The following is a 27,436-nucleotide window of genomic DNA, read 5'->3' on the forward strand; positions in this document are numbered from 1 at the left end:
CTTGGCCACTAGGTCAACCCAGCTGCAGTAGACACCAGGTCAACCAAGGTCGAGACCACTAGGCCAACATGGGACATCATGTCAACCCAGTGCGGCCACGGGACACCAGGTCAACCCAACGGAGACACCAGGCCCACCCCACTGGGGTGTAGCAACAGCTCCATTCCTCCTAAACAAGGAGGAATTTGCCCCAAAAAAAGCGACGCGACCCCCGCTCCGGCGCCCCTTGTCACCGGGCGTCCCCCTCCCCGCCGCTGCCCCCTCCTGCCCTGCAGCCTCCGCCGCGTCCCCCCTTTTGCCATAAAACCTGCCCGTTTGGGGCAAAAAAATATCCTGTGTGAGCGTGTCGCTTTGTTTCGGGCCCCAAAACCCCCAGTTTAACCCCAAAACCCTCCCTGTCCCCCCCGGGCATGAGTCTGCCCTGATCCGCCCCGATCGGCTGCCCCAAAACTGTTGTTTTTACCTGGGTCTGCAAAACCGCCTGCGCTATCTTTGCAAAAAACGCTTAATTTTGCAAAAAATTCTCAGTTAACTGTGGAAAAGCCGCCCCGATCTTTGCAAAAAAACCTTAATTTTGCAAAAAATTCTCAGTTAACTGTGGAAAAGCCGCCCCGATCTTTGCAAAAAAACCTTAATTTTGCAAAAAATTCTCAGTTAACTGTGCAAAAGCCGCCCCGATCTTTGCAAAAAACCGCTTCTATTAGTTTTGCAAAAAGTGCCTCTATTCGTTTGGCCAAAACTGCCCCGATCTTTGCAAAAACGGCCTGTGCAAATTAGGCAAAAAGCGCTCGTATCGGTTCTGCAAAAAACGCTGTTATTAGTTTTGCCAAAACCGCTTGTTTTTGCAGCCAGAGGCTCGGGTCGATTTTGCAAAACAGCCTGAGTTAATTTTGCAAAAAACAACAAAAAAGCGGGTGCTATTTTTGCAAAAAACACCCCCCCCCCCCCCGCCCGGACTCTCGCGGCTTTTTCCGCCCCGTTTCTTGGGCCGAAACCTCCCGCTTTCGGCCAACCCCCCCCGGGGGTTTTTTACTTGCAAAACAGTAAAGCGGCCGCCCCCAAACCGGGCGCTTTCCGCCCCAAAGCCGCCACTCGGGCTCGTTTCACTGGCAAATCGCTGCTTTGCATTGCGGAGAGTCGCGAAAACGGGGCGAAACGGCCCAAACGCCGCCCCGGCGCCCCGTTTCCCTCGCAAACCCCCCGGTTTGGGCGCTTTCGGCAAGTTGATCTTTTTCTGCCTGTTTTCTCCACAAAAAATCGCCGTTTCCCGCCGGGAAACGCATCCAATGCTGCGAAATCCCCTTTTTAACGCAAACCGCCCCGTTTCACCCCCAAAAACTCGCCCGCCGCCGCCAAAGCGCACCGTTTTCCCCAAAATCGCCTCTTTTTGCCCCAAACTCCCTCTGCGCCTCCCGACCCCCAGTTTTGCCCCAAACCCCCCGTTTTGGGGAACCCCCCCCGCTCGGCGGCCGCGGAGCCGCCGGGGCCCCAAAAACGGCTGGTTCGGCCCCAAACCGCCTCCCCCCCCGCTTTGACGCAAAACGCCTGATTTCCCCCCAATTCCGCCGCCCCCCCCCGCGGCTTTCGCAGAAGCGGCGAACCCAAAAGTTTCGTTTCTCGGCCCGAAACAGCTCCCCCCCCCCGCCAGGATGGGAAAACCCAAAATAGCCAGTTTCGGACCCAAACAACGGTGCCCCCCCCCCCCCCCCCGGGGAAACTCAGCCCAAGGGCGCCCGGACGCCTGGGCCCCCCCGGATGCCTGGGCCCCCTGCTGGCGGGGGACGGTGGCTGCAATGGGGGGGAGTGGGGGGGGCTCCCACCCGATTGGCTGCTGAGGTTCCGCCCCCTGATGACATCACAGGCGGCTCACCCAATCAGCAGAGGCACCGCCCTCCCCTGGGCAGCCAATAGCAGCCCACGCCCCGCCCCGGGTTCTGATTGGCCGCGACGAACTTGGGGGGGGGGCGGGTCCTTAATTAGCTTAATTAACCCAGCGGCCACTCAGCGCCTGAGCTCGGCTGTTTCCTCCTTTTAATTAAAACTGACGAATCTGGCTAAAAACCAAGGCCCGAAACAGGAAGTCCCGCCCCCAGGTGACAGGGCAGGACAGGAAATGCTGCCTGCCAGAGGGGGCGGGACAGGAAGTCCCGCCCCCAGGTGACAGGGCAGGACAGGAAGTGCCGCCTGCCACAGGGGGCGGGACAGGAAGTGCCACCCCCTGGAGGGCAGGACAGGAAGTTCCCCCTCCAGGAGGGGTCGGGACAGGAAGTGCTGCCCCCTGGAGCCGGGGGGCGGGACAGGAAGTGCCGCCTGGAGGGGGCGGGACTTCCTGCTCAGTAGATCATGCCCTTGGCCTCGCCCCGGGGCTTCCGGATCTTCTCCATGTTTTTCACCACGACGTCGTGGAGCACGGCCTGGGGGGGGGTAGTGGTGACGTCACTGATGATGCAATCGGGAGGGGCCCAGGCGTCCGGGTCGCCCCCCGCACTCACGTAGAGGTCGCGCAGCTCCGCCGCCGTCAGCAGCAGCTCCCCGAACTCGGCCTGGTCCAGCGCGTGCACCAGCTCCCGGTAGTCCATCTGCCGCCCCGGCCAGGGGCCCAGGCGTCCGGGTCAGCCCCACAGCGGGCCCAGGCGTCCGGGCGCCGCCAACCCCCCAGCAAAGGGGCCCAGGCGTCCGGGCGCCCCCCACCCCAGGCCACCCAAGTGTCCAGGTGCTCCCAGGGGGCCCAGGCGTCCGGGAACCACCTCCCCCCCACCACCAAGGGGGCCCAGGCGTCCGGGGACTCCCCCCCCACCCCGAGGGGCCCAGGCGTCCGGGCCCCCCCCTCACCACGTGGGGGTTCTTGGCTGCCTTGGCCACGGCGTCACCTCGCTCCAGCAGGTACCTGGGGGGGGGGGGGGGGAGAGGGGGTGAGTTTGGGGTGGGTGGGGACAGGGGGCCCAGGCGTCCGGGGGCTCCCCCCCTCGAGGGGCCCAGGCGTCCAGGTATTCCCCACCCCCATCCCCAGGGGGCCCAGGCGTCCGGGTGCTCCCCTCCCCCCAGGGGCCCAGGCGTCCCCCCGTCCGGAGTAGACCCACGTGTCCAAGTGCCCCCCCCCCTCCACAAGGGGCCCAGGCGTCCGGGTGTCCCCCCCCCCCCGCCCCGAGGGGCCCAGGCGTCCGGGCTCACTTGGCCAGTCGCCCCTGGAAGCCGTCGAGTTTGGTGCGGGAGGCGGTGAAGAGCTCGAAGACCTTCTCCTGCGGGCGGGGGGGGGGGGACACACACACGGGGGGGGGGGTCAGTGTGGCGGGGGGGGACGGTTTTGGGGCGAATCGGGGCGGTTTTGGGGGCGCCTCACCTGCACGGCCACCCCGAAGTTGTCGCCGTCCTCGATGCGGGGAACCTGCAGCTGCAGCCAGGCCGAGACCTGCGCGGGGGGGGGGCCGTTTGCACGTGTGCACCAGCGCGTTTGCAGGCCCCCCGCCCCACGGCTGCCCCACGGCCGCCCCACGGCCGCCCCACGGCCGCCCCTCACCTGGGCCAGGTGCTCGCGGGCCGCCTGCACCAGCGGCCGCATCCGGCGCAGCAGCCCCAGCACCGCCGCGTTGGGGCTCAGGGGGCCGCAGGGGGGTGCTGGGGGGGGGGAAAGGGTGTCGGTGACCCCCAAAACGCCCGGAATCGCCCCGAAACTGACCCGCCGCACCCAGAAACGCCCAGAATCGCCCTGGAAACCACCCTGCTGCACCCAGAAACGCCCAGAATCGCCCCCAAACCCACCCAGAAACACCCATAATCACCCCAAAACCCACCCACCGCACCCCAAACCACCCAAAATCACCCCCAAAACCCACCCAGAAGCACCCGTTATCACCCCAAAACCCACCCACCGCACCCAAAACCACCCAAGATCACCCCAAAACCCAACCCGCTGCACCCAAAAATGCCCAGAATCGCCCCGAAACCCCCCCGCCGCACCCAGAAATGCCCAGAATTGCCCCGAAAACTGACCTGCTGCACCCAGAAACACCCAGAATTACCCCAAAAACCAGACGCCGCACCCAGAAACGCCCAGAATTGCCTGGAAACCCACCCGCGGCACCCAGAAACATCCATAGTCACCCCAAAACCCACCTGCTGCACCCAAAAACACCTGGAATCACCCCAAAACTGACCCACTGCACCCAAAAATGCCAAGAATCACCCCAAAAACTGACCCGCTGCACCCCAAAAAACCTAGAACTATGCCAACCCCCCCGCCGCACCCAAAAACATCCATAATCACCCCAAAACCCACTTGTCGCACCCAAAAACGCCTGGAATCACCCCAAAAAGGAACCCGCTGCACCCAAGAACCTCCAAATTAGCCCCAAAACTTGACCCGTCGCACCCGAAACCGCCCAGAATTGCCCCAAAACCTGATGCCCCCCCGTCCCCCCCCCAGCCACTCACTGTCGTCCTCGTCATCGTCCTTCTTCTTCTTCTTCTTCTATGGGGCGAGACGGGGGTCAGGGCGGTCCTGCCCCATAGCGCCCCATGGGGGGGGTCCCCAGCCCCATAGTGCCCCTATGGGGCTGGACAGGGGGGTCCCTGCCCCATAGCGCCGTGGGGCAGCAGTGGGGTCCCTGCCCCATAGCTCCCCTTTGGGGGGGGTCCCCAGCCCCATAGCGCCGTGGGGCAGCAGGGGGGGTCCCTGCCCCATAGCATCCCTGGGGGGGGTCCCCGCCCCATAGCACCCCTGGGGGGGATCCCTGCCCCATAGCGCCCCTGGTGGGGTTCCCGCCCCATAGCGCCCCGGAGGGGTCCCCGCCCCATAGCGCCCCATGAGGGGTCCCCGCCCCATAGCATCACCTGGGCCGGGTCGGGCAGGGGGATGTCCAGCTCCGAGCGCAGCTGCTCCGGCCCCACGGCGAAGGCTGGGTCCTGGGGGGGGGGGGGACACGACACGGGGGTCAGCCCTGCCCCACGGCGAGGCCCCTGACCCATAGCGGCCCCCCACCCCACGGCCAGCCCCACAGAGCTGCCTCCAGCCCATAGCCAGCCCCATAGAGACCCCTCCTGACCCACAGGGACCCCCCCAGCCCCATAGCGACTCTGTGGAAACCCCCCAACCCCACAGAGACCCCCCAGCCCCATAGGGACCCCATAAGGACCTTCCCCAGCCCCATAGCGAGCCCATAAGGACACTGCAGAGATGTCCCCTGCCCTATAGAGCCCTTCCCAGCCCCACAGCAGCCCCCCAGCCCCATAGCGACCCCCTAAGACCTTCCCCAGCCCCATAGTGACCCCATAAGGACCCCATAGAGATGCTCCCCACCCCACAGAGACCTTCCCAGCCCCATAGAAACCTCCTAAGGACCCTCCCCAGCCCCATGGCAGCTCCTCCAGGCCCATAGCAACCCCATAACACCCTCCCCAGCCCCACAGTGACCCCATAAGGACCCCACAGCGACGTCCCCTGCCCCATAGGGCCCTTCCCAGCCCCATAGCGACCCCTCCCCAGCCCCATAGCGATGCTCCCTGCCCCACAGAGCCCTCCCAGCCCCATAGCGACCCCTAAGGACCCTCCCCAGCCCCATAGCGACCCCATAGCAACCCCTCTCCTGCCCCCCAGCGCCCCCCCGCCCCATAGCACCCCCCCAGCCCCATAGCGCCCCCCCCGCCCCATAGCACCCCCCCAGCCCCATAGCACCTCCCCAGCCCCATAGCGCCCCCGGCACCTGCAGCAGCGCCTGCAGCTCGGCCACCTTGGCCGGGAAACCGCCGGCCAGGAGCCCCTCGACCTGGGGGGCAGCGGGGGGGGGGGGCGGGTGACCTCCGAGCCCTGCCCCCCAACCCCTGCCCCCCAACCTCCACCCCCTGCCCCCTAAGCCCGCCCCTAACCCCAATCCCACCCCCTGCCCCCAACTCTGCCCCCTAACTCCACCCCCTGCCCCCAACTCTGCCCCCTACCCCCAACCCCACTCCCTGACCCCCAACTCTGCCCCCTAACTCCATCCCCTGCCCCCTAACTCCACCCCCTAACCCCTGACCCCCACCTAACCCTGCCCCTAACTCCACCCCCTGCCCCCTAACTCCGCCCCCTACCCCCAACCCCACTCCCTGACTCCCAGCTCTGCCCCCTAACTCCACCCCCTGCCCCCCAACCCCTGCCCCCCAACCGCCCCCCCCAGCTGACCTGGGCGCAGAGCTGGGTGCGGAAGGCCTCTACCTGCGGGGGGGAGCGGGGCGCCGTGGGGCCCGGACGCCTGGGCCCCTTCTGCTACACCGGGTCCCGAACGCCTGGGCCCAGGCCCTGTAGCCCCCCATCTTCCCCCCGGACGCCTGGGCCCTAGACACACCCCACCCCGGACGCCTGGGCCCCAGCCCTACATTCCCCCCCCCCACCCCCGGACGCCTGGGCCCCTGCCGCTCCCCTCCGCCCCCTCCCTCCCCCCCCACCCCGGACGCCTGGGCCCTTTCTCCCCTCCTCTCCCCCCCCCCCCCCGCTCCCTGTCCAGGGGCCCCTCCCTCTCCCTCCCCCCCCACCCCGGACGCCTGGGCCCCTTCCCCTCCCCCTGCGGACACCTGCTCCCGCCCCCGGACGCCTGGGCCCCGTCCGTCCCTCCCCCCACTGCCCCGGACGCCTGGGCCCCCTCCTGCCCCGCCAGCCGGGCTGCCCAGACACGCCCGGACGCCTGGGCCCCCCCGGACGCCTGGGTCCCCCCGACCTGCGGCGCGGCCATGGGGGCGGGAAGCGAAAGCGAAAGCGCGGGGTTCCCCGCGCGGGGGGGGGGCGGGGGCGGGGCTGCCGCTGGCCCCGCCCCCGCCGGACGCCTGGGCCCCGCCCCGCCCCCCCTGTGAGCAGCCGCACCCAAAACGCGCTGGTTTCAACCCAAAAAACCACGTTTTATTACTAGTGCGCCGGTGTGGGGAGGGGGGGGAAACAGCCCCCCGGACGCCTGGGCCCCTCCCAGCTGATACCGCCCGGACGCCTGGGTCCTTGGTGGGGGGGGGCAGGGTTTTGGGGGAGGCCTGGGCCCCCCTCCCGGACGCCTGGGCCCCTCCCGGATGCCGGGGCCCCTCCCGGACGCCTGGGCCCCCCCCGGACGCCTGGGCCCCCCCCCGGACGCCGGGGCCCCCCTCAGCGGGGCTGCAGCCCCAGGCCGGGGCGCCCGGACGCCAGGGCCCCTCCCGGACGCCTGGGCCCCCCTCCCGGACGCCTGGGCCCCCCCCCCGGACACCGGGGCCCCTTAGCAGGGCTGCAGCCCCAGGCCGGGGCGCCCGGACGCCAGGGCCCCTCCCGGACGCCGGGGCCCCCCTCCCGGACGCCTGGGCCCCCCCCCGGACGCCGGGGCCCCCCTCAGCGGGGCTGCAGCCCCAGGCCGGGTTGCCTGGACGCCTGGGCCCCTCCCGGACGCCTGGGCCCCCCTCCCGGACACCTGGGCCCCTCCCGGACGCCAGGGCCCCTCAGCGGGGCTGCAGTCCCAGGCCGGGGCGCCCGGATGCCAGGGCCCCCCCCGGACGCCTGGGCCCCTCCTGGACGCCTGGGCCCCTCCCGGACACCTGCCCCCCCCCCCGGACGCCTGGGTCCCTCCCGGACGCCTGGGCCCCCCTCCCGGACACCTGCCCCCCCCCCCCGGACGCCGGGGCCCCTCAGCGGGGCTGCAGCCCCAGGCCGGGGCGCCCGGGCGAGCAGGGGCAGCGGTACCAGAGGCGGTAGGTGAGGGCCCAGGCGGCCCAGCCCAGGCCGGCGCCGGCGGCGGCGGGGGCCCAGGCGTCCCCGTAGGCCAGCGTGGCCGCCAGCAGCCCGTGCCACAGCAGCAGCAGCGCCACGTTGAGCAGGAAGAGCAGGCAGAGCGCCGCGCCCGGACGCCGGGGCCCCTCGCCCGGCCAGGCGGCCGACGGGAGCCCGGACGCCGGGGCCCCCCGCGGCGGGGCGGGGGGGGGCGGCAGCAGCAGCAGGGCGCCCGGCCGCCGGGGCGCGGAGCCCAGCCACAGGGGCGAGAGGGCCCGGACGCCGGGGCCCCCGGCCCCCCCCAGCTCGCCGCCCGGACGCCGGGGCCCCGGCGGGGGGTGCAGCAGGCGGCCCAGGGCGGCGGCCTCCTCGGCCAGGGCCAGGCCGCAGTGGGCCAGGGCGAAGGCCGGGCGCGACACGGGGACGCCGGCGGCGGCCTCGAGGGCGGCGCAGAGCGGGGGGGCGGCGCGGGCCAGGCCGGCCCCCACGGCCAGGCGCCCCCCGCCCGCAGCAGGGCCCCCCCGCGGCCCCCCCCCGGCCGCGCCAGGGGCCAGGCGGCCACCAGCAGCCCCCCGGCCAGCAGCGCCGTCCAGCCGCCCGCCGAGGACACCAGGCGCCTGCGGGGGGGGAGAGGGGGGGTGAGGGGGGGGCCGGGCGCCGGGGACGCCTGGGCCCCTTTCCCGGACACCCTGGAGCTCCCCCGTATCCCTTCTCTATGCCCCAGCCCCCCATGTCCCCCAGCCCCCCAAGTCCCCCCATGTCCCTCCCTATCCCCCCCAGCCCCCCAAGTCCCCCTATATCCCCCCAAATACCCCCATATCCCCCCATGTCCCCCAGCCCCCCAAGTCCCCCATGACTCCCCACATGCCCCTGTCCCCCAGCCCCCCATATCCCCCCATATCCCTATCCCCCCATGTCCCCCCAGCCCCCCATGTCCCCCAGCCCCCAAGTCCCTCCCTATCCCCCCAGGTCCCCCTATATCCCCCCCAAATACCCCCATGTCCCCCATTTCCCCCAGCCCCCCAAGTCCCCCCATGTCCCTCCATATCCCCCCAGCCCCCCAAGTCCCCCCATGTCCCCCATGACTCCCCACATGCCCCCCAAGTCCCCCCAGCCCCCATATCCCCCCCGCCCCCCGGCGCCGCCCCACTCACGCCTGCAGCAGGTTGTGGGGCCGGGCCAGCACGCTGTGGCGGGGGGCGCAGTCGCGCAGCAGCGGCCCCAGGGCCACCAGGACGGCGGGGGCCAGCGCGTGGGCCTGGGCGAAGCGGGGGGAGCCCAGCGCCGCCGCCGCCCCCCGGCTCAGCCCCACGGTCAGGGCCGCCGCCAGCCGCCCCAGCGCCGCCGCCAGCCCCACGGCCGCCGGCCCCACGGCCGCCGCCGCCCGGGTCGCCGCGCTGGTGGTGGTGGCCCTGATGGCCGCCCTGGTGGCCGCGGTGCCCATGGCCCTGGCGGGGGGGTGGCCCTGGGCCTGCTGGTGGACCTGGTGGCCTTGGACCTGCTGGCGGTGGTGCTGCTGGTAGACCTGGTGGCCTTAGACCTGCTGGCAGTGGTGCTGCTAGTAGACCTGATGGCCCTGGGCGTGCTGGTGGTGCTCCTGGTAGACCTGGTAGCCCTGAGCCTGCTGGTGCTGGTAGACCTGGCGGCCCTGGAGCTGCTGGCGCTGGTGGTGCTGGTAGACCTGCTGGCCCTGGAGCTGCTGGTCCTGGTAGACCTGGTGGCCCTGGAGCTGCTGGTGGCCCTGGTGGTGGCCCTGGTGGCCGGCGGCGGCTCTGCTGGTCCTGGTGGTGGCCCTGGCCCTGCTGGTGGCCCTGGCGGCGCTGCTGGTGGCCCTGCTGTCCCCGGCGGCGGTGGCGGCCCCGGCGGTGGCCCCGTCCCCGTCCCCGGCGGCGGTGGCAGCGTCACCTCCCCGCTGAGGCCTGGTGACAGCTGCCGCGGGGGGGGGGGGGAAGGGGAGGGACGAGGGAGGGGACACGGGGGGGGTGGCGGCGGGGACGGAGGGACGCAGGGAGGGGGGGGACGTGGCCAAGGGCACCGGGACGGGGACACGGGGACACGGAGATGTGGGGCCGGGACCCCCAAGGGCAGGGGGACCCTGGGGCCACCGAGGGGACGTGGCGGCCTGGGGACACCGGGGGACATGGGAGGGGGCCCAGAGACCTCAAGGGGACGTGGGACGGGGATGTGGTGGCCCCGGGGACACCATGGGGACGTGGGATGGGGACTTGGGGGGCCGGTGACGCCGTGGGGGGGACGCGGCGGCCCGAGGACACGTCAGGACACGGGGCGGCGGTGGCAGCGGTTTATTGGGGGGCGGCGGCGGCCGTGGGGCGCCCCACGGCGGGGCCTAGCCCTGGGGGACGTCCCCGTCCCCGTCCCCGTCCTCGTCCCCCTCCCTGTCCTCGTCCTCGTCCTGGGGCTCCCGGTAGTCCCACAGCCGGATGCTGCCGTCCCACTGCGGGGGGGGACGCGGGGTCAGCGACCCACGGCGCCCGGCCCCATAGGGACCCCCAGCCCCATAGAGACCCCGTGACCACACAGTTCCCCCCAGCCCCATAGGGACACGCAGACTCCCTCACCCCATAGAGCTACCTTGGCCCCATAGAGCCTCCCCCAGCCCCATAGAGCCCCCCCGAGCCCCACAGAAACCCCCCCATAGAGACCCCTTGACCCCACAGACCCCCCAGCCCCATAGAGCCCCCCAGCCCTATAGAAGCCCCCCCATAGAGATCCTTTGGCCCCATAGAGCCTCCCCAGCCCCATAGGGACCCCATAACAACCCCCCCATAGAGACCCCTTGACCCCATAGTGCCCCCCAGCCCCATAGAAGCTCTCCTAGCCCCACAGAGCCCCCCAGCCCTATAGAAGCCCCCCATAGAGACCCTTTGACCCCATAGAGCCTCCCTGGCCCCATAGAGCCCCCCCCAGCCCCACAGGAACCCACAGAACCCCCCATAGAGACCCCTTGACCCCACAGGGACCCCCCTTCCGGTCCCCCTCGGCCCCGCCCCCCGGAAGCCCCGCCCCCCGGAAGCCCCGCCCACCGAGGTGCTGACGAGCTTGCCCTCGTAGGGGTGCCAGCAGACGTCCCGCACGCAGGCGCCGTGATTGGCCAGCCGCCGCACCACCCGCCCCGTCAGCACGTCGTACACTGCCGGGCCAGGGGGCGGGGTCAGCGGAGGCCCGCCCCCCGCGGAGGCCCCGCCCCCAGGCACCCCAAACGGCCCGGGGGGTTAAGCCCCGCCCCCTGCTAGACCCGCCCCAGGCCCTAAGCTCCACCCCCAGCATCAAGCCCCGCCCCTGCTTGGGACCCCAGCTGTCAGTCAAGCCCCGCCCCCAAGCATGGCCCCACCCCCAGCTTAAGCCCCGCCCCAGGCAGGCCCCACCGAGGGCCCCCCAGTGTGGCCACACCCCCCTCCCAGCCAGCCACGCCCCCCATGTGTCCCCGCCCCCTCCCCACACGGCCACACCCCCTCCGTGGTGTCCCCGCCCCCTCCCTGCTCATCCCCACCCCCTCCCTGGTGCCCCTGCCCCCTCCCCATGTGCCCCGCCCCCTCCCAGCATGGCCCCGCCCCCTCCCTGGTGTCCCCGCCCCCTCCCAGCATGGCCCCAGCTTAAGCCCCTCCCCCATGGCCCCGCTCCCTCCGTGGTGTCCCCGCCCCTCTCCTCATGGCCCCGCCCCCTCCCCGCGTGTCCCCGCCCCCCCCGTACCCAGGACGGCCCCGGAGGCGCAGCCGGTGCCCAGGAAGCGGCCGCCGGCGCCGCGGGGGGGGGAGAGGCGGCAGCGGATCAGCGTGTGCAGCACCCCGTGGCCGCGGTACGTCATCAGCGAGCTGTCCCCGGGCAGCGGCCCCGCCCCCCACGCTGCGGGACACGCCCCCCCCGCGTCATGGACACGCCCCCGCCGAGGGCACGCCCCCGCCGAGGGCACGCCCCCGCCGCGGGGTGCTGGTGCCCCCGGGACTGGCAGGGGTCCGCGGGGTCCTAGTGCCCCGGGCCCACCCGGCTCCACAGGGTCCTAGTGCCCCCAGGACCACCTGGCTCTGCGGGGTCCTAGTACCCCCAGGACCACACAGCTCCACAGGGTCCTAGTGCTGCCCTGACTCCACTTGGCTCTGCTGGGTCCTAGTGCCCCCCCCCCCCCGGGCCTGCCTGGCTCCACGGGGTCCTAGTGCCACCCCGTGCCTGCCCAGCTCCGCTGGGTCCTAGTGCCTGGCTCCACAGGGTGTCTCTGCTGGGTCCTAGTGCCCTCCCGGGTCCCACCCATCCTCGCAGGGTCCTAGCGCCCCCCACGCCCCCCCATCTCTGCAGGGTCCTAGCGCTCCCCCACGCCCCCCCCCCCCGCAATCTCCGCAGGGTCCTAGCTCCTCCCCATGCCCCCCATCTCCGCAGGGTCCTAGCGCTCCCCCCCGCCCCCCCCCCCCCCGCAATCTCCGCAGGGTCCTAGCTCCTCCCCATGCCCCCCCCATCTCTGCAGGGTCCTAGCGCTCCCCCACGCCCCCCCCCCCCGCAATCTCCGCAGGGTCCTAGCTCCTCCCCATGCCCCCCATCTCCGCAGGGTCCTAGCGCCATCCCCCCCCCCCCCGGCGCCCGCAGGGTCCTAGTGCCCCCCAGCTCACCGTGGCGGGGGGCGCGCTGCCAGCGGTAGTCCCAGCTCTGGCGGGCCACGGCGCGGCGGGTGGAGCCCCCCCATGCCCCCCATCTCCGCAGGGTCCTAGCGCCCCCCCCCCCGGCGCCCGCAGGGTCCTAGTGCCCCCCAGCTCACCGTGGCGGGGGGCGCGCTGCCAGCGGTAGTCCCAGCTCTGGCGGGCCACGGCGCGGCGGGCGGCCGCCAGCCCCCCCGGCCCCGCGGGGCGCCGCAGGTCCCACAGCTTGGCCGTCTGGTCCTTGGAGTTGGACACCACGTACCGCCCGTCCCCCTGCACCGGGGAGGGGCGGGGCCTCAGCCAGGGGGCGGGGCCTCAGCCAGGGGGCGGGGCCGCGGGGGTGCCCACGAGGGGGTGTGGCCACCAGCAGGGGGAGTGGCCACGGGGGTAAGGCCAAGGGGGGGGGTGTTGCCATGGGGGCGTGGCTACAAGAGGGGGCGTGGCCAAGAGGGGGCGTGGCCAAGCACCCCCAGCCCAGCTGGTGGGAGGCTGCCAGTGCCCCTCCAGTGCTGCCAGTGTCCCCAGTACCCTCCCAGTGCCCCCCCCAGTGCTCCCAGTGCCCCTCCCAGTGCTCCCAGTGCTCCCAGCAGGGACTCACGCGGGGGTGCAGGAAGGTGAGGCCGTCGCGGTGCCCCGCCAGCAGCCCCACGGGCTGGGGCCGCCCCTCGTGCAGGCACCGGCGGTCCCAGTGCTCCCAGTGCCCCCCCCAGTGCTCCCAGTGCTCCCAGTGCCCCCAGGACTCACGCGGGGGTGCAGGAAGGTGAGGCCGTCGCGGTGCCCCGCCAGCAGCCCCACGGGCTGGGGCCGCCCCTCGTGCAGGCACCGGCGGTCCCAGGCCCGGCACACGGCGTCGTCGCCCCCCGACAGCAGCAGCTGCCCCCCGCCGTCGCCCAGCGCCACCGCGTTCACGTCGTCCTCGTGCGCCCGCACCTGCGCCACGCTCCCATGACGCCTCGGGGTCACGGCGAGCTCCCAGCGTGCACTGGGGTCCCACCAAGCTCCCATGATGCCTCGGGGTCGCGCCCACCCCCCGGGGTCGCGCCGACCTCCCATGATGCCCTGGGGTCCCACCAAGCCCCCACGATGCCCTGGGGTCGCGCCAACCCCCCAGGGTCCCACCAAGCTCCCATGATGCTCTGGGGTCGCGCCGACCTCCCATGATGCCCTGGGGTCCCACCAAGCCCCCACGATGCCCTGGGGTCGCGCCAACACCCCCCCAGGGTCCCACCAACCCCCCATGACGCCCTGGGGTCGTGCCAACCCCCTGGGGTCACACCAAGCTCCCATGATGCCTTTGGGTCCCACCAAGCTCCCATGATGCCCCGGGTTCACGCCAACCCCCTCCATGATGCTCTGGGGTCTCACCAATCTCCCATGATGCCCTGGGGTCCCACCAAGCCCCCACGATGCCCTGGGCTCACGCCAACCCCCCGGGGTCGCGCCAACCTCCCATGATGCCTTTGGGTCCCAGCAACCCCCCCCCAGGGTCCCACCAACCTCCCATGATGCTTTTGGGTCACACCAAGCCCCCATGGTGCCCCGGGGTCCTGCCAACCCCCCAGGGTCCCACCAAGCTCCCATGATGTCCTGGGGTCCCACCAACCCCCCCAGGGTCCCACCAAGCTCCCATGATGCCTTTGGGTCCCACCAACCCCCCCCCAAGGTCCCACCAAGCTCCCATGATGCCTTTGGGTCCCACCAAGCTCCCATGATGCCCCGGGGTCCCGCCAACCCCCCAGGCTCCCCCCAGCCCCCCACGATGCCCAGGGTCCCGCCAAGCCCCCACGGTGCCCCGGGGCGCTCCCAGGCTGCCGTGGGGCGCTCCCAGGATGCCGTGGGGCAGGGCGTGGGGCTGACCTGGAGGGTGCGGCGCTGGGCCTGGCGGTCGTAGAGGTAGAGGCAGCCGTCGTTGGCGCCGCCCAGCACCTCCCGCCCGTCGGCCGCCACCGCCAGCGAGAACACGGCGAAGCGCCGCTCCTCCGGCCTGCCCCACGGCGCCGACCCACGCGTGACCCACGGCGCCCCGGCGCCGCCCCCGGCAGCCCCACAGAGCTCCCGGGACCCCCCCCCTGCCCCACAGAGCTCCCGGGACCCCCGAACTGCCCACAGACCCCCCTATCCTGCCCCACAGATCCCCCAGGACCACCAACCTGCCCCATAGACCCTCCCGTCCTGCCCCATAGGGCTCCCAGGACCCCCATCCTGCCCCATAGACCCTCCAAATCCCCCAATGTGCCCCCCATCCTGTCCCATAGAGCTCCCAGGACCCCCAATGTGCCCCACAGAACACCTCATCCTGCCCCATAGGTCCCCCAGGACCACCAACCTGCCCCATAGACTCTCCCATCCTGCCCCACAGAGCTCCTGGGACCCCCAAACTGCCCCCCAGGCCCTCCCAATCTGCCCCATAGACCCCTCCCAGGACCCCTAATGTGCCCCATAGACCCTCCAGGACCCCCAGTGTGCCCCCTAGGCCCCCCGTCCTGCCCCATAGATCTCTGAAGATCCCCAACTTGCCCCCTGGGTCCCTCTGTCCTGCCCCGTAAACCCCCCCAGGACCCCTAATGTGCCCCACAGACCCCCCCACCCTGCCCCATAGGCCCTCCAGGACCCCCAATGTGCCCCCCGGGCCCCCCATCCTGCCCCATAGATGCCCCAGGACCCCCAGCCTGCCCCACAGCTGTCCCCTGGCCCCTGTAACCTATCCCATAGCCCTCCCAGTGTCCCACTGCCCCGCCCCATAGCCCCCCCCATCGTGCCCCGGACTCCCACCTTGACCCATAGACCCCCCCGTCCCGCCCCACACCCCTGTCCTGCCCCATAGCCCTGTCCCGCCCCACAGCCCCCCGGCCCCACCTGAGGTCGAGGGCGGTGTGGTTGTCCCCGTCCCCGTAGATGTCGTACACGTGGACTGGGCGGGGCCGCGGGCGGGGGGAGGGGCCACGTCAGCCCCGCCCCCCCGAGGAGGAGCCCGCCCCCTCCTCCCCACACCCGGCCCAGTGGGCGGGGCTTCCCCCAGCCGGGTGGGCGGGGCTGAGGGAGGCCACACCCCCCAGGGCTCCAGCCCCACCCCCGCCCTCACCCAAGCCCCGCCCTCACCCAAGCCCCGCCCCTTGGGCCCAAGCCCCGCCCCCAACCAGCTAAGGCACCAGGTTCTACTAAGAGGTTCAGGCCCCGCCCCCAGGGCCACAAGCTCCACCCCCAGGGCCACAAGCCACACCCCCAGGGCTCAGGCCCCACCCCCAAAGTTCAAGCTCCACCCCCAGGACAAGCTCCACCCCTACAGCCACAAGCTCCACCCCCAGGGATCAGGCCCCACCCCCAGGGCTCAAACTCCACCCCCAGGGCCACAAACTCCACCCCCAGGGCTCAAACTCCACCCCTACAGCCACAAGCTCCACCCCCAGGGCTCAGGCCCCACCCCCAGGGCCACAAGCTCCACCCCCAGGGCTCAAGCCCCACCCCCAGGGCCACAAACTCCACCCCCAGGGCTCAGACCCCACCCCCAGGGCCACGAGCCCCACCCCCAGGGCTCAGGCCCCACCCCCAGGGCTCAAGCTCCGCCCCCAGGGCCACAAGCTCCGCCCCCAACCCCCTCATTACAGCAGACCAGCGCAAAGGCAGGCACCGGCTCCCACCAAGGGGCCCAGGCCCCGCCCCCAGGCCCACAAGCTCCACCCCCAGGGCTCAGACCCCGCCCCCAGGACCACAAGCTCCGCCCCCCGGGCCTTGGCCCCGCCCGCGGCACTCACTGTAGTCGGACCAGCTGGAGTAGAGGAGCTGGGAGCCGTCGGGGCTGAAGGCCACGTCGAGGATGCTCCAGCCCACGTCGCGGCCCCGCACGGCCCGCAGCAGCCGCAGCCCGGCGCCGCCGCACTCGTACAGCCGGATCGTCTGGTCTGCGGCGCCGCCGGCAGCCGTCAGCGCCCGTCCCCCTCCCCGCAACAGCCCCCCCACCCCCCCCCCCCCGCAACACCCGGCGCTCACCCTGACAGGCGGACATGAACAGCTTGCCGTCGTCGGAGTAGATGCCGCAGAAGGCTTTCTGGGCGTACGACTCGGTGTGCGCCAGGTGGTTGGGCAGGAAGCTGCGGCGGGGGGCGGCGGGGGTCAGCGCGGACCCCCAAGCCCCCCCGCAGCCCCCCCGCGTCGCCCCCACTCACTGCGAGCTGACGCGCGCCTTCTCCCCCGGCGAGAAGCTCCCGTTGTGGCACCGGCCCCACTCGCGCTGCGGGCGACACGGCGGCGCCGTGAGGGGCCCCGGCGTCCGGGCCCCACGCACCCGCCCCTCCCGGCCCCACGGGTACCTGGCGCAGCAGGCGGGGCAGGCTGCGCTCGGGGGGGCCGGGGCCCAGGCGTCCCTCGGCCAGCTGCAGCTGCGCCTTCAGCTCGTGGCCGTCCAGCACGCGGGTGTCCGGGGCGGGGGCCGCTGCGGGGGGGCCGTTAGGGGCGCCTCCTCCTCTTCCTCGCCCCCCCGGCGCCGTGGGGGGTGATGGGAAGGGGCCCAGGCGTACCTGGGGGCACGTAGCGGCGGCCCAGGCGGCCCTCCCAGGCGTCCTCGTCTTCCTCCTCCTCGTCCTCCTCCTCCTCCTCGTCCGAGGGGTCCTGCAGCACCCGCAGCCCGGCCTGGCCCCCGCCCTGCACCAGCCGCACCCGGCCCCTGGGGGGGGGCGTTAAGGGACAGAGGGGTGTTAAGGGAGGCGGGGGGGCATTAAGGGACATGGGGGACGTTAAGGGACACGGGGGGACGTCAGGGGATGTGGGGGGACGTTAGGGGTGTGCGGAGGTGCGGGGGGACATTGGGGACAGGAGGAACGTTAGGGGATGGGGGGGACATGGGGGGATATTAGGGGTGTGGGGGGACGTTGGGGGGGACATTAGGGGATGGGGGGGACATGGGGGGACATTAGGGGACATGGGGGGACGTGGGGGGACATTAGGGGATGGGGGGGACATGGGGGGCCAGGAGGGACATGAGGGGACATGGGGGGACATTAGGGGATGGGGGGACATGGGAGGACATTAGGGGACATGGGGGGACGTGGGGGGACATTAGGGGATGGGGGCACATGGGAGGACATTAGGGGACATGGGGGGATGTGGGGGGACATCAGGGGACGGGGGGGACATTAGGGGATGGGGGGGACATGGGGGGCCAGGAGGGACATGGGAGGACATTAGGGGACATGGGGGGACGTGGGGGGACATTAGGGGATGGGGGGGACATGGGAGGACATTAGGCGACATGGGGGGACGTGGGGGGACATTAGGGGTGTGGGGGGATGGGGGGGACATCAGGGGACGGGGGGGACATTAGGGGGAAACACGTGAACAGAGGGGCAGGTTCAGCCTCCCGCCCCCTTCCCACAATGCCCCGGGCCCCCCCCCGGGGACACCCCCTTCCCACAATGCCCCGGGGCGGGTACCTGCGCAGGAGGTAGGCCAACACCTGGGCCAAGCCCACGTCTTCCTCCTCCTCCTCCTGCTCCTCCTCCTCTTCCTCCTCCTCCTCCTCCTGCTGGGGGGGGCGGCGGGGGGGGCGGGGCCTGCGGGGGCCCCCCCCCGCCTCCCCCCTGCCCCCGGCGCTGCTGCTGCTGTGCGACCCCATCTACGGCATCCCGCCTGCGGGGGGGGGACGGGGACGGGGGGGGCGTCAGGGGCTGCCCCCGTTGCCCCCGGCCACCCCCCGGTTACCCCGGCAACCGGGCTCCCCCCCACTGCCCCCCCGTTGCCCCCGGCGACCGCCCTACCCCGGTCTCCCATGGCAACCGCCCGACCCCCGGTCTCCCCCAGCGACGGGCTCCGGGACCCCCCCGGCATCGTCCAATGGGAGCCCCCGGGCCCCCCCGATTGGCCCAATGGGGGCGCGGGACGGGGACAGGCGGCCAATGGGGGCCCTGCGTGTTTGGGGGGGGGGGGGACACCACGCTGTAACCGCCCCCCCCAAAGCAGAGCCCAGCGGTCGCCCCCGGCAACGGCCGCCCTGGGGGGGGGGGAGTAGGGGGCTTCCACCAATCAGGGCGCTCCCCCTCCCCGCTGGGGACCAATCAGGAGCCGCTCAGCGCCCCCCCCCCGCGGCGCCCCCCCCTCACCTTGCGGCGTCCGGCCTTGTTTACGTGGAGGCGCTGCCGGCTCCGGGGGGCGGGGCCAACATGCCGTGCCCCGATTGGCCGCCGCAAGCCCCCCCCTCACAGGGGAAGGGAGCACCCCGCCCACCCTCATTGGCTCCCACTCCACCGCGGCGTGATCTCATTGGCCGGGAGCCAATAAGCGGCCCCGCCGCCTCCCTCCCCCACCCCCGCTGTGCAGCAAGGCAGCTCCTGATTGGCTGGCAGGGTGAGTGGCAGGCGGGTGGGGGGGCGGGACAGGCTCTGATTGGCCGGAAAGCACCTGGGGGCAGGGAGAACAGTGGCGGACCCTGATAGGCCAAGGCAAAGAGGGGGCGGGACCAGCACAAGCAACAGGTGCTGAACGGCTGCAGTGGCTGCTGATTGGCCAGAAGGAGCCATGCCACAGCCAGTCACCTCTAGCCCCTCCCCTTTGGCCCCGCCCCACCCCGTAGCTCCTCCCCCAACCTTCGACCCCAAGGACAACACGGGACAGGCAACAGCCTGAGCCCCGCCCAGGGGCTCCTTTATTGGTCCCGCCCCCTGCCCTGCCCCAAAGGCACCTGGGAAAGGGCCGGGCCCTGCGGCAGGCACCGGCCAACGGGGCGCGGCGGCCGGTCTAAAAAGACGTTGGCCGGTCAACGAAGGCATCGGCCAACGAGTCACAGTGGTTGGTCCACGATGACATCAGCCACCAGGCTGCGGTGATTGGTCCGTGAAGACGTCGGCCAGTCAAGGAAGACGTTGGCCGACGAGTCGCGGTGGTTGGTCCGTGGAGACGTCGGCCAACGGGTTGCGGTGGCCGGTCAGCAAAGACGTTGGCCAACGGGTCATGGAGACCAAACGACGAAGACGTTGGCCAACGGGACACAGTGATTGGTCAACAAAGACGTTGGCCAATGGGTCGTGGAGACCAAGCAATGAAAACGGCACCCAATAAGATGCAGCAATTGGTCAGTGAAGACGTTGGGCAACAAAACGCAGCGATTGGTCAACAAAGACGGTGGCCAGGGGGTCACGGAGGCCAAGCAATGAAGACGGCAGCCAACACGGCGCAGCGATTGGTCAACAAAGACATTGGCCAACGGGTCGTGGAGACCAAGTGATGAAGACGGGAGCCAACGGGAGGCGAGGACTGGTCAAAGGAGACATTGGGCAGCAGGACGCGGCGATTGGTCAGCGGAGACGGTGGCCAAGAGGTCGCGGAGGGCGACTGGCGAAGACGCGGGCCCACGGCGGGCGAGGAAGGCTCTCCGCGGACGGCGGTCGGGGCGGCGCGGGGGCCGTGGGTCGCGCCGTGGGGCCGCCCCGCGCGGGCGCGGCTCACATCTTCTTGAGGCGGCCCTCGAGGGCCTCCAGCTCGGCCGTGAGCTCGGGGGGCAGGTCGGGGCCGAAGTGCTCGTCGAAGTAGCGGCGCAGCTGGCGGGCCTCGTGCTCCCAGAAGGGGCGCTCCACGGGGAAGAGGTCCTCGTAGGCCACGCCGGGCAGGCCGGCCAGGTCGAGGGCGCCGGGCCGCGGCACCAGCCCCACGGGCGTGGGGCGGGCGCTGGGCTCGCCGTCCACGCGGCGGCACACCCAGGCGAGCACGCGGGCGTTGTGGCCGAAGCCCGGCCACACGAAGCGCCCGGCGGCGTCGCGCAGGAACCAGTTGACGTGGAAGAGGCGGGGCAGCCGGGCGCCCGCCCGCTCCCCCATGGCCAGCCAGTGCGCCAGGTACTGCCCCGCGTTGTAGCCGAAGAAGGGCCGCATGGCGAAGGGGTCGTGCAGCAGCTGCTTGCCTGGGCGCGGGGGGGCGTCAGGGGGGCGTCAGGGGTGGGGGCCACATGGGTGGGGGGCACTGGGGACACTGGGGTCAGGGTTATGGGGATGCTGGGATCACTGGGATCTGGGTTGGGGTCACTGGGGACACTGGGATCGCGGTTAGGGGGATGCTGGGGTCACTGGGATCGGGACTAGGGGCGACTGGGGATACTGGGATCAGGGTTAGGGGTCACTGGGGCCAATGGGATGAGGGTTGGGGACCACTGAGGCCACTGAGATCTGGGTTAGGGGCCACTGGGATCTGGGTTGGGGGTCACTGGTGCCACTGGGATCAGGCTTAGGGGGCCATCGGGGCCACTGGGGATATTGGAATTGGGGTTAGGGATCACTGGGGCCACTGGGATGAAAGCTAGGAGTCACTGGGATCACTGGGATCAGGGTTAGGGGGACACTGGGCACACTGGGATCAGGGTTAAGGTCACTGGGGCCACTGGGATGAGGATTACGGGTCACTGGGATCTGCATTGGGGGCCACTGGTATCAGTGGGATCAGGGTTAGCCATTACTGGGACCACTGGTATCACTGGGATCAGGGTTATGGGGCCGTTGGGGTCACTGGGATCAGGGTTAGGGCCACTGGGGCCACTGGGATCAGGGTTATGGGGCCACTAGTCACTGTGATCAGGGTGGGGGTCACTGGGCACGCTGGGATGGGGGTCACCGCCCCCCCCACGGCGCAGGGGCCCCGGCGTCCGGGCTCACCGGCGTGCTCGGCGGCGGCGGTGGCCTCGCTGCGCATGGCGCTGCCCACGAACACCCCGTGGCGCCAGTTGAAGGCCTCGAACACCAGCGGCACCCCTGCGGGGGCGTCACCGGGGGCGTCACCGGGGGCGGGGCGTCACCATGGGGGGGTGGGGCCTGCCCCGGGGGGCGGGGCTTACCCTGGGGGCGCCGCCCCCCGAAGATGATGGCGTCGATGGGGACGCCCTGCGGGTCCTCCCAGGCCGGGTCCATGATGGGGCACTGCCGGGCCGGGGCGCAGAACCGCGAGTTGGGGTGGGCGCACGGCTCGGGGTCGCCTGCGGGGCGGGTGACGCCGGCGCCGGGTGACGACTGTGCCGGGTGACACTGCCACCGGGCGCCACCGCCAGGCAACGCCAACACCAGGTGACACCGACACCGCTGGGTGACACCGACACCCCCACCAGGTGACACCCCCACCACATGATGCCACCACCGGGTGACGCCACTGTCACCGGTAACGCCAACACTGGGCGATGCCACCGCTGCTGGGTGATGCCAGATGACACCCCCACTGCTGGGTGACATGGCTGCCGCCGGGTGACACCAATGCCAGGTGACATCAACGCTGGGTGACACCAACACCACCGCCAGGTGACGCCAACACTGGGTGACGCCACCCCTACTGGGTGATGTCAACACCAAGTGATGCCAGTGCTGCTGGGTGACACCAATGTCAGGTGACGCCAACACCACCGCTGGGTGACGCCAACACCGTTACTGGGTGACGCTGCCGCTGGGTGATGCCAACCCCAGGGGGTGACGCCAACACCAGGTGACGCCAACACCAAGTGATGCCAACGCCGCCGGGCAACACCAACACCGGGTGACGCCAACCCCACTGGGTGACGCCGATGCCAGCGGGTGACGCCACCACCAAGCAACACCAACACCGCCGGGCGACGCCAACGTTGGGTGACGCCAACGGTGCCGGGCGACGCCAACGCCGGGTGACACCAACGGCACCGCTGGGTGACGCCGACGCCACCAGGTGACATCACCACCAAGCAACGCCAACCCCACTGGGGGACGCCAACCCCGGGCGACGCCGCGGGCGCCGGGCGCGGCCTCACCGGGGCTCCAGGGCTTGCCGAGCCAGGAGGTGAAGGTGACGCCGGGGGTGGTGGGCAGCTCCAGCCCCTCCCAGTAGACGCCGCCGTCGCTGCTCTGGCCCACGTTGGTGAAGATGGTGTTGCGCTGCACCGTGTGCATGGCGTTGGCGTTGGTGCGCAGCGACGTGCCCGGCGCCACCCCGAAGAAGCCGCTCTCGGGGTTGATGGCCCGCAGCCGGCCTGCGGCGGGAGGGGGAGGCCGCCGCGTGGGTCCCGGGCGTCCGGGCGGTGCCCCCCGCCCCGCCCCACGGCGCCCCCCACCCACCGTCGGGGCCGAACTTCATCCAGGCGATGTCGTCGCCCACGCACTCCACGCGCCAGCCCGGCAGCGCCGGCGTCAGCATCGCCAGGTTGGTCTTGCCGCAGGCGCTGGGGAAGGCGGCCGCCACGTACTTCTTCCGCCCCTCGGGGTCCGTGATGCCCAGGATCTGCGGCGGGGGGGGGAGGGAAGGGCCCAGGCGTCCGGGAGGGCCCCCACGCCGCCCTCCGAGGGACCCGGACCCTCCCCGTAAGGCCCTGCGGAAGCTGGGGGGCCCGGGCCCACCCCACCGCCCCCGGGCATCCAGAGGGCCCAGGCGTCCGGGGCACCTAGACCCACCCCACAACCCCTAGGGAGACTCAGGCGCCCAGAGGGCCCAGGCGTCCGGGTGCCCAGACCCACCCCACAACCCCCAGAGGGCCCAGGCGTCCGGGTGCCCAGACCCACCCCACAACCCCTAGAGAGACCCAGGTGCCCAGACCCCCCCCCCCAACCCCCCAGAGCACTCAGACCCACCCCACGACCCCCCAAGTGGCCCCAAGCCCCCCCCCACCACGGTGCCCGGACGCCTGGGCCCCCCACGGACCAGCATGTGCTCGGCGAGCCAGCCCTCGTCGCGGGCCAGGCGGGAGGCGATGCGCAGGGCGAAGCACTTCTTGCCCAGCAGCGAGTTGCCGCCGTAGCCGCTGCCGAAGGAGATGATCTCGCGCCGGTCGGGCACGTGGGCCACCAGCGTCTTCTCGGGGTTGCAGGGCCACTGGCTCACCAGGGGCTCTGTAAAACGGGGGGGTCAGCGAGGGGCCCAGGCGTCCGGGGCGTGGGGCGGGCTCGTGGGGCTCACCGTCGAGGGGCAGCGGGCGCCCCACGGAGTGGAGGCAGCGCACGAAGTCGCCGTCGCCCTGCGCCAGGGCCCGCAGCACCGGGGCGCCCACCCGCGTCATGATGCGCATGGAGGCGGCCACGTAGGCCGAGTCGGTGAGCTGCACGCCGGCCTTGGCCAGCGGCGACCCCACGGGGCCCATGCTGAACGGGATGACGTACAGCGTCCGCCCTGGGGGCGCGACGGCGGCACTTAGGGGGCGGCCCCACGGCGGCGCTGCCGCCCCCCACGGCGGCGAGGAGGGCGGCCTTACCGCGCATGCAGCCGGGGAAGCGCTCCTGCACGGCCTGCTCCAGCGCCGCCGGGCTCATCCAGTTGCCGAGCTGCCGGGTGGCGCCGGGGGCGGTGGGCGGCACCGCGTCCCGCTCCCGCTCCGTCACCAGCACCGTGCGGCTCTCCACCCGCGCCACGTCCCGCGGGTCCGTGCGCGCCAGCCAGCTGCGAGGGGCCCGGGCGTCCGGGACGGGAATGCCAGTTGCCCCCCGGGGGCCCAGGCGTCCGGGACGGGAACCCCCATCACCCCCAGGGGACCCAGGTGTCCGGAAGAGGAGCCCCCGTGGCCCCCAGGGGACCCAGGTGTCCGGAAGAGGAGCCACTGTCGCCCCCAGGGGACCCGGGCGTCCGGGACGGGAACCCCCCATCGCCCCCAGGGGACCCAGGCGTCCCCAAAGGACCCAGGCATCCGGGACGGGAAGCATCCCAAGGGACCCGAGTGTCCCCAGAGGGCCCAGGCATCCCCAGGGACCCAGGCGTCCGGGATGGGACCGTCCATCATCCCCAGGGGACCCAGGCGTCCCCAAGGGACCCAGGCGTCCGGGATGGGACCCCCCCATCGCCCCCAGGGGACCCAGGCGTCCCCAAAGGACCCAGGCGTCCGGGATGGGAAGCATCCCAAGGGACCCGAGTGTCCCCAGAGGGCCCAGGCATCCCCAGGGACCCAGGCGTCCCCAAGGGACCCAGGCGTCCAGGACGGGAACCCCCCGTCACCCCCCAGGGGACCCAGGCATTCCCGAGGGACCCAGGCGTCCGGGACGGGAACCATCCCAAGGGACCCGAGTGTCCCCAGGGCACTCAGGCGTCCCCAAGGGCCCCCCTACAGGGGCCCAGGCATCCGGGATGGGAGCCCCCCATCACCCCCAACGGACCCAGACATCCCCAAAGGACCCAGGCGTCCGGGCCGGGAACCATCCCGGGGGGGCCCAGGCGTCCCCCCCGCCGCCGTACCAGTTCTCATATTTGGGCAGGGGGTGGAGCAGGCCGTCGTCCTGCAGCTGGGCCAGCAGCGCGGCGCCCTCGGCCTCGGAGCCGTCGCACACGTGCACGGCGCGGGGCTGGCACAGGCGGGCGCCCTCCTCCACGAAGGCCTGCACCCGCGGCGGCAGCGCCCCCGCCTCCGCCCCCGCCCGCAGCCCCCGCGCCAGCGCCGGGGGCCCCCGCCGGCACCTGCGCGGCACCGGCTCAGGGCCCCCCCGCACCGGGCCCCGGGGAGCAAAGGGCGCCTGCCCCGCGGCATGATGGGAAGGGCAACCAACCCCCCCCCCCCCACCGGCGGCGCCCGCTGACCCTCACCCCGCAGGAGCACGAAAACAGCAGGGGGCAAAGGTCACCCTGCCCGCCTTCCCCCCCCTCCCCCCCCGGGCCCAGGCGTCCGGGCGACCCCCTTGCGCTAAGGAACCCAGGCGTCCGGGTGCCCCGTCCCACCCCACAACCCCATGAAGGGCCCAGGCGTCCGGGCACCCCCTGCTCTCCCCATCCCGCTACCCCATGAGGGGCCCAGGCATCCGGGCAGCGCCTACCCCCCCCATCCCGCTACCCCTAAAGGACCCAGGCATCCAGGCCTACGGCACCCAGCCCTATGGGACCCCCCCATCCCAAAGGGCCCAGGCGTCCGGGCGCCCCCTGCCCTCCCCCACTGCCCCTAAGGGCCCAGGCATCCGGGCTGCCCCATAGACACCCCCATCCCAAGGGGCCCAGGTGTCCGGGCTGCTCCCCCTCCACTACCCCTAAAGGACCCAGGCATTCGGGTACCCCCCGCCCCCCCATCCCACCACCCCATGAGGGGCCTGGGCAGACCCTGCCCCCCAACCCCACCACCCCGTGAGGGACCCAGGCATCCAGGCAGCCCCACGGGAGCCCCCCATCCCAAAGGGCCCAGGCGTCCAGGCACCCCCCGACCCCCCCCCACCGCATCCCACCACCCCGTGAGGGACCCAGGCATCCAGGCAGCCCCATGGGAGCCCCCCCATCCCAAAGGGCCCAGGCGTCCAGGCACCCCCCGACCCCCCCCACCGCATCCCACCACCCCATGAGGGACCCAGGCGTCCGGGCTGCCCCATAGACACCCCCATCCCAAAGGGCCCAGGTGTCTGGGCACCCCCTGACCCCCCCCCCCCGCCCCGTCCCAAAGGACCCAGGCGTCCGGCCACCCCCCCACCCTCCCCCAAAGGGACCCGGGCGTCCGGGCACCGCCGCTCACCCCCCCAGTCTCGCGATGGCCGCGTGCATGGCCGCGTCGCGCCGCCCGAGCCGCTGGGGGAAGACCCGGGCGGCCGGGGCCGCCCCCTTATAGCCGCCGCCGCCGAGGGAGGGGGGGACCCGGCCGCGCGGCTCTTCACCCCGGCGGCCGCCGCAGGGGGCGGGGCCCCGCCGCGGGGGGGGCGGGGCGAGGCCGCGGGGCCCCGCCCACCTCCGGGTGATGTAACACCCGCGCGGCCTTGCTCAGCGCCGCCCCGCCCCCCTCCCACGTCACCGCCCCCGAGGGGAGGGGGCGCGAGCGGCGACGCAGCGAAACCGCTCAAAACCCCCTTGTCCGCCTTTTTTTTCTTTAATAGTCCTCAACCAACGCACTGATGGTGCCCCCCCCACCCCCTATGGGTCACTACCACCAAGCACTAGCTACAAGACGAAACTAGCATTAAGTCCGCTCACGCCCAGCCGTTGAGCCGCTAATCGCATCCCGCCGCCGGCCGCTTCTCCGCCTCCGACGCCCTTTCTCAGCCGCGCGCTAAACCCTGGCTGCAACCGAGATTAAAAGCGGCGGTTTTAGGGTTTTGGCTACGGCTTTGCGTGCTTTTGGCGCTCGGCGAGGGAGGCGGCACGAAACCGCCCTCATCCAAATACCTCAGTCCTTAACGGATCCAAACACGGCACTAATTAGCAAGCCATAGTCACTAATAAAATGATCTAAAAGGTCAATAGCGCTGTTTTTCCACCCCTTTTCCGTCAGTGCCTACCTGAAATAGCAGCAGCGGTCTCCAAAGCCCAGCGAAATAGATGATTATTGCTATAATTACCGCCCATCAGCGCTTCGCTGCGGTTACTGGGTGGCGCAGGCAGCCACTCGCCTCACGCCTCGCGCCTCAGGCGACAACAGGCGCGCGCGGCCGCCGGGAGGGGGCGGGGCCGCGCGTGAGGGGAGGGGGCGAAAAGGGCGGGAAGGCGCCGCGCATGCGCACGAGCGCCGAAAGGGGTGAGGGAAGGGGAGGGGCCGCGCGTGAGGGGAGGAGGTGAAAAGGGCGGGAAGGCGCCGCGCATGCGCACGAGCGCCGAAAGGGGTGAGGGAAGGGGAGGGGCCGCGCGTGAGGGGAGAAAAGGGCGGGAAGGCGCCGCGCATGCGCGCCGAAAGGGGTGAGGGAAGGGGAGGGGCCGCGCGTGAGGGGAGAAAAGGGCGGGTAGGCGCCGCGCATGCGCGCCGAAAGGGGTGAGGGAAGGGGAGGGGCCGCGCGTGAGGGGAGAAAAGGGCGGGAAGGCGCCGCGCATGCGCGCCGAAAGGGGTGAGGGAAGGGGAGAGGCCGCGCGTGAGGGGAGAAAAGGGCGGGAAGGCGCCGCGCATGCGCGCCGAAAGGGGTGAGGGAAGGGGAGGGGCCGCGCGTGAGGGGAGGAGGTGAAAAGGGCGGGAAGGCGCCGCGCATGCGCACGGCCCTCGGAAAGGGTGAGGGAAGGGGGGGGCTGCGCGTGAGGGAGGGCCGGGAGCAGCTCGTGCGCATGCGCGCGGCCGCTAAAAAGGGCGGGAAGGGGCTCGCGCGCGACCGTTGAAAAGAGCGGGAAGCGCGCGGCCGTCTGCGCGTGTGGTAAAAGAGCGGGAAGGAGCCTGAGAGGAAGGCAGCGGCGGTTGCTGATGCGCTGTCTGCACGGTGAGGGCTGGATGGGGGGTCGGGGAGGGGCTGGGGGTTGA

The 27,436-nt window shown here is 71.9% G+C and overlaps 4 protein-coding genes across 9 annotated transcripts; 1 reads left to right on the forward strand and 3 right to left on the reverse strand.

The window, feature by feature from the left end:
- Window positions 1-2,009: 2,009 nt before the first annotated feature.
- Window positions 2,010-6,760, reverse strand: PSME1 (proteasome activator subunit 1). Of its 3 annotated transcripts, none has more exons than XM_064503388.1 (11): window positions 6,690-6,760; window positions 6,158-6,190; window positions 5,700-5,762; window positions 4,831-4,902; window positions 4,432-4,465; window positions 3,518-3,615; window positions 3,341-3,409; window positions 3,172-3,239; window positions 2,833-2,887; window positions 2,493-2,579; window positions 2,010-2,414 (listed from the first exon to the last, which is right to left on the reverse strand). In XM_064503388.1, exons 1-11 carry the CDS (start codon window positions 6,702-6,704, stop codon window positions 2,334-2,336), a joined length of 675 nt encoding a protein of 224 aa, XP_064359458.1. In that variant the 5' UTR covers window positions 6,705-6,760; the 3' UTR covers window positions 2,010-2,333. The 3 variants fall into 3 exon arrangements, with proteins under 3 accessions (XP_064359458.1, XP_064359457.1, XP_064359459.1); XM_064503387.1 differs by having other exon boundaries at window positions 4,432-4,468; XM_064503389.1 differs by lacking the exon at window positions 6,158-6,190 and having other exon boundaries at window positions 4,432-4,468; window positions 6,690-6,726.
- A 2,506-nt stretch (window positions 6,761-9,266) lies between these two features.
- Window positions 9,267-9,936, forward strand: LOC135325345 (uncharacterized). The gene is made up of 2 exons (XM_064503313.1): window positions 9,267-9,618; window positions 9,785-9,936. Exons 1-2 carry the CDS (start codon window positions 9,267-9,269, stop codon window positions 9,934-9,936), a joined length of 504 nt encoding a protein of 167 aa, XP_064359383.1.
- Window positions 9,937-9,984: 48 nt separating this feature from the next.
- Window positions 9,985-18,556, reverse strand: DCAF11 (DDB1 and CUL4 associated factor 11). 3 transcript variants are annotated; one of them, XM_064503375.1, is made up of 14 exons: window positions 18,435-18,556; window positions 17,769-17,964; window positions 16,857-17,002; window positions 16,650-16,771; window positions 16,506-16,570; window positions 16,330-16,430; window positions 16,095-16,241; window positions 15,199-15,253; window positions 14,200-14,326; window positions 13,087-13,272; window positions 12,462-12,615; window positions 11,408-11,560; window positions 10,741-10,847; window positions 9,985-10,151 (listed from the first exon to the last, which is right to left on the reverse strand). In XM_064503375.1, exons 2-14 carry the CDS (start codon window positions 17,948-17,950, stop codon window positions 10,044-10,046), a joined length of 1,653 nt encoding a protein of 550 aa, XP_064359445.1. In that variant the 5' UTR covers window positions 17,951-17,964; window positions 18,435-18,556; the 3' UTR covers window positions 9,985-10,043. The 3 variants fall into 3 exon arrangements, 1 of the variants encoding a protein (XP_064359445.1); XR_010386414.1 differs by lacking the exon at window positions 9,985-10,151 and having other exon boundaries at window positions 12,941-13,272; XR_010386415.1 differs by lacking the exons at window positions 9,985-10,151; window positions 18,435-18,556 and adding an exon at window positions 18,093-18,200 and having other exon boundaries at window positions 12,941-13,272.
- Window positions 18,557-19,632: 1,076 nt separating this feature from the next.
- PCK2 (phosphoenolpyruvate carboxykinase 2, mitochondrial) lies at window positions 19,633-25,893 on the reverse strand. 2 transcript variants are annotated; one of them, XM_064503371.1, is made up of 10 exons: window positions 25,739-25,892; window positions 24,487-24,705; window positions 23,516-23,700; window positions 23,224-23,433; window positions 22,969-23,156; window positions 22,389-22,551; window positions 22,085-22,303; window positions 21,152-21,289; window positions 20,973-21,068; window positions 19,633-20,227 (listed from the first exon to the last, which is right to left on the reverse strand). In XM_064503371.1, the coding sequence occupies exons 1-10, from the start codon at window positions 25,765-25,767 to the stop codon at window positions 19,773-19,775; spliced, it is 1,902 nt and encodes a 633-aa protein (XP_064359441.1). In that variant the 5' UTR covers window positions 25,768-25,892; the 3' UTR covers window positions 19,633-19,772. The 2 variants fall into 2 exon arrangements, with proteins under 2 accessions (XP_064359441.1, XP_064359442.1); XM_064503372.1 differs by lacking the exon at window positions 23,224-23,433 and having other exon boundaries at window positions 25,739-25,893.
- Between the last annotated feature and the right edge of the window lie 1,543 nt (window positions 25,894-27,436).

Source organism: Dromaius novaehollandiae, chromosome 36 (assembly GCF_036370855.1).
Source record: "Dromaius novaehollandiae isolate bDroNov1 chromosome 36, bDroNov1.hap1, whole genome shotgun sequence".
Classification (NCBI taxonomy): domain Eukaryota; kingdom Metazoa; phylum Chordata; class Aves; order Casuariiformes; family Dromaiidae; genus Dromaius; species Dromaius novaehollandiae.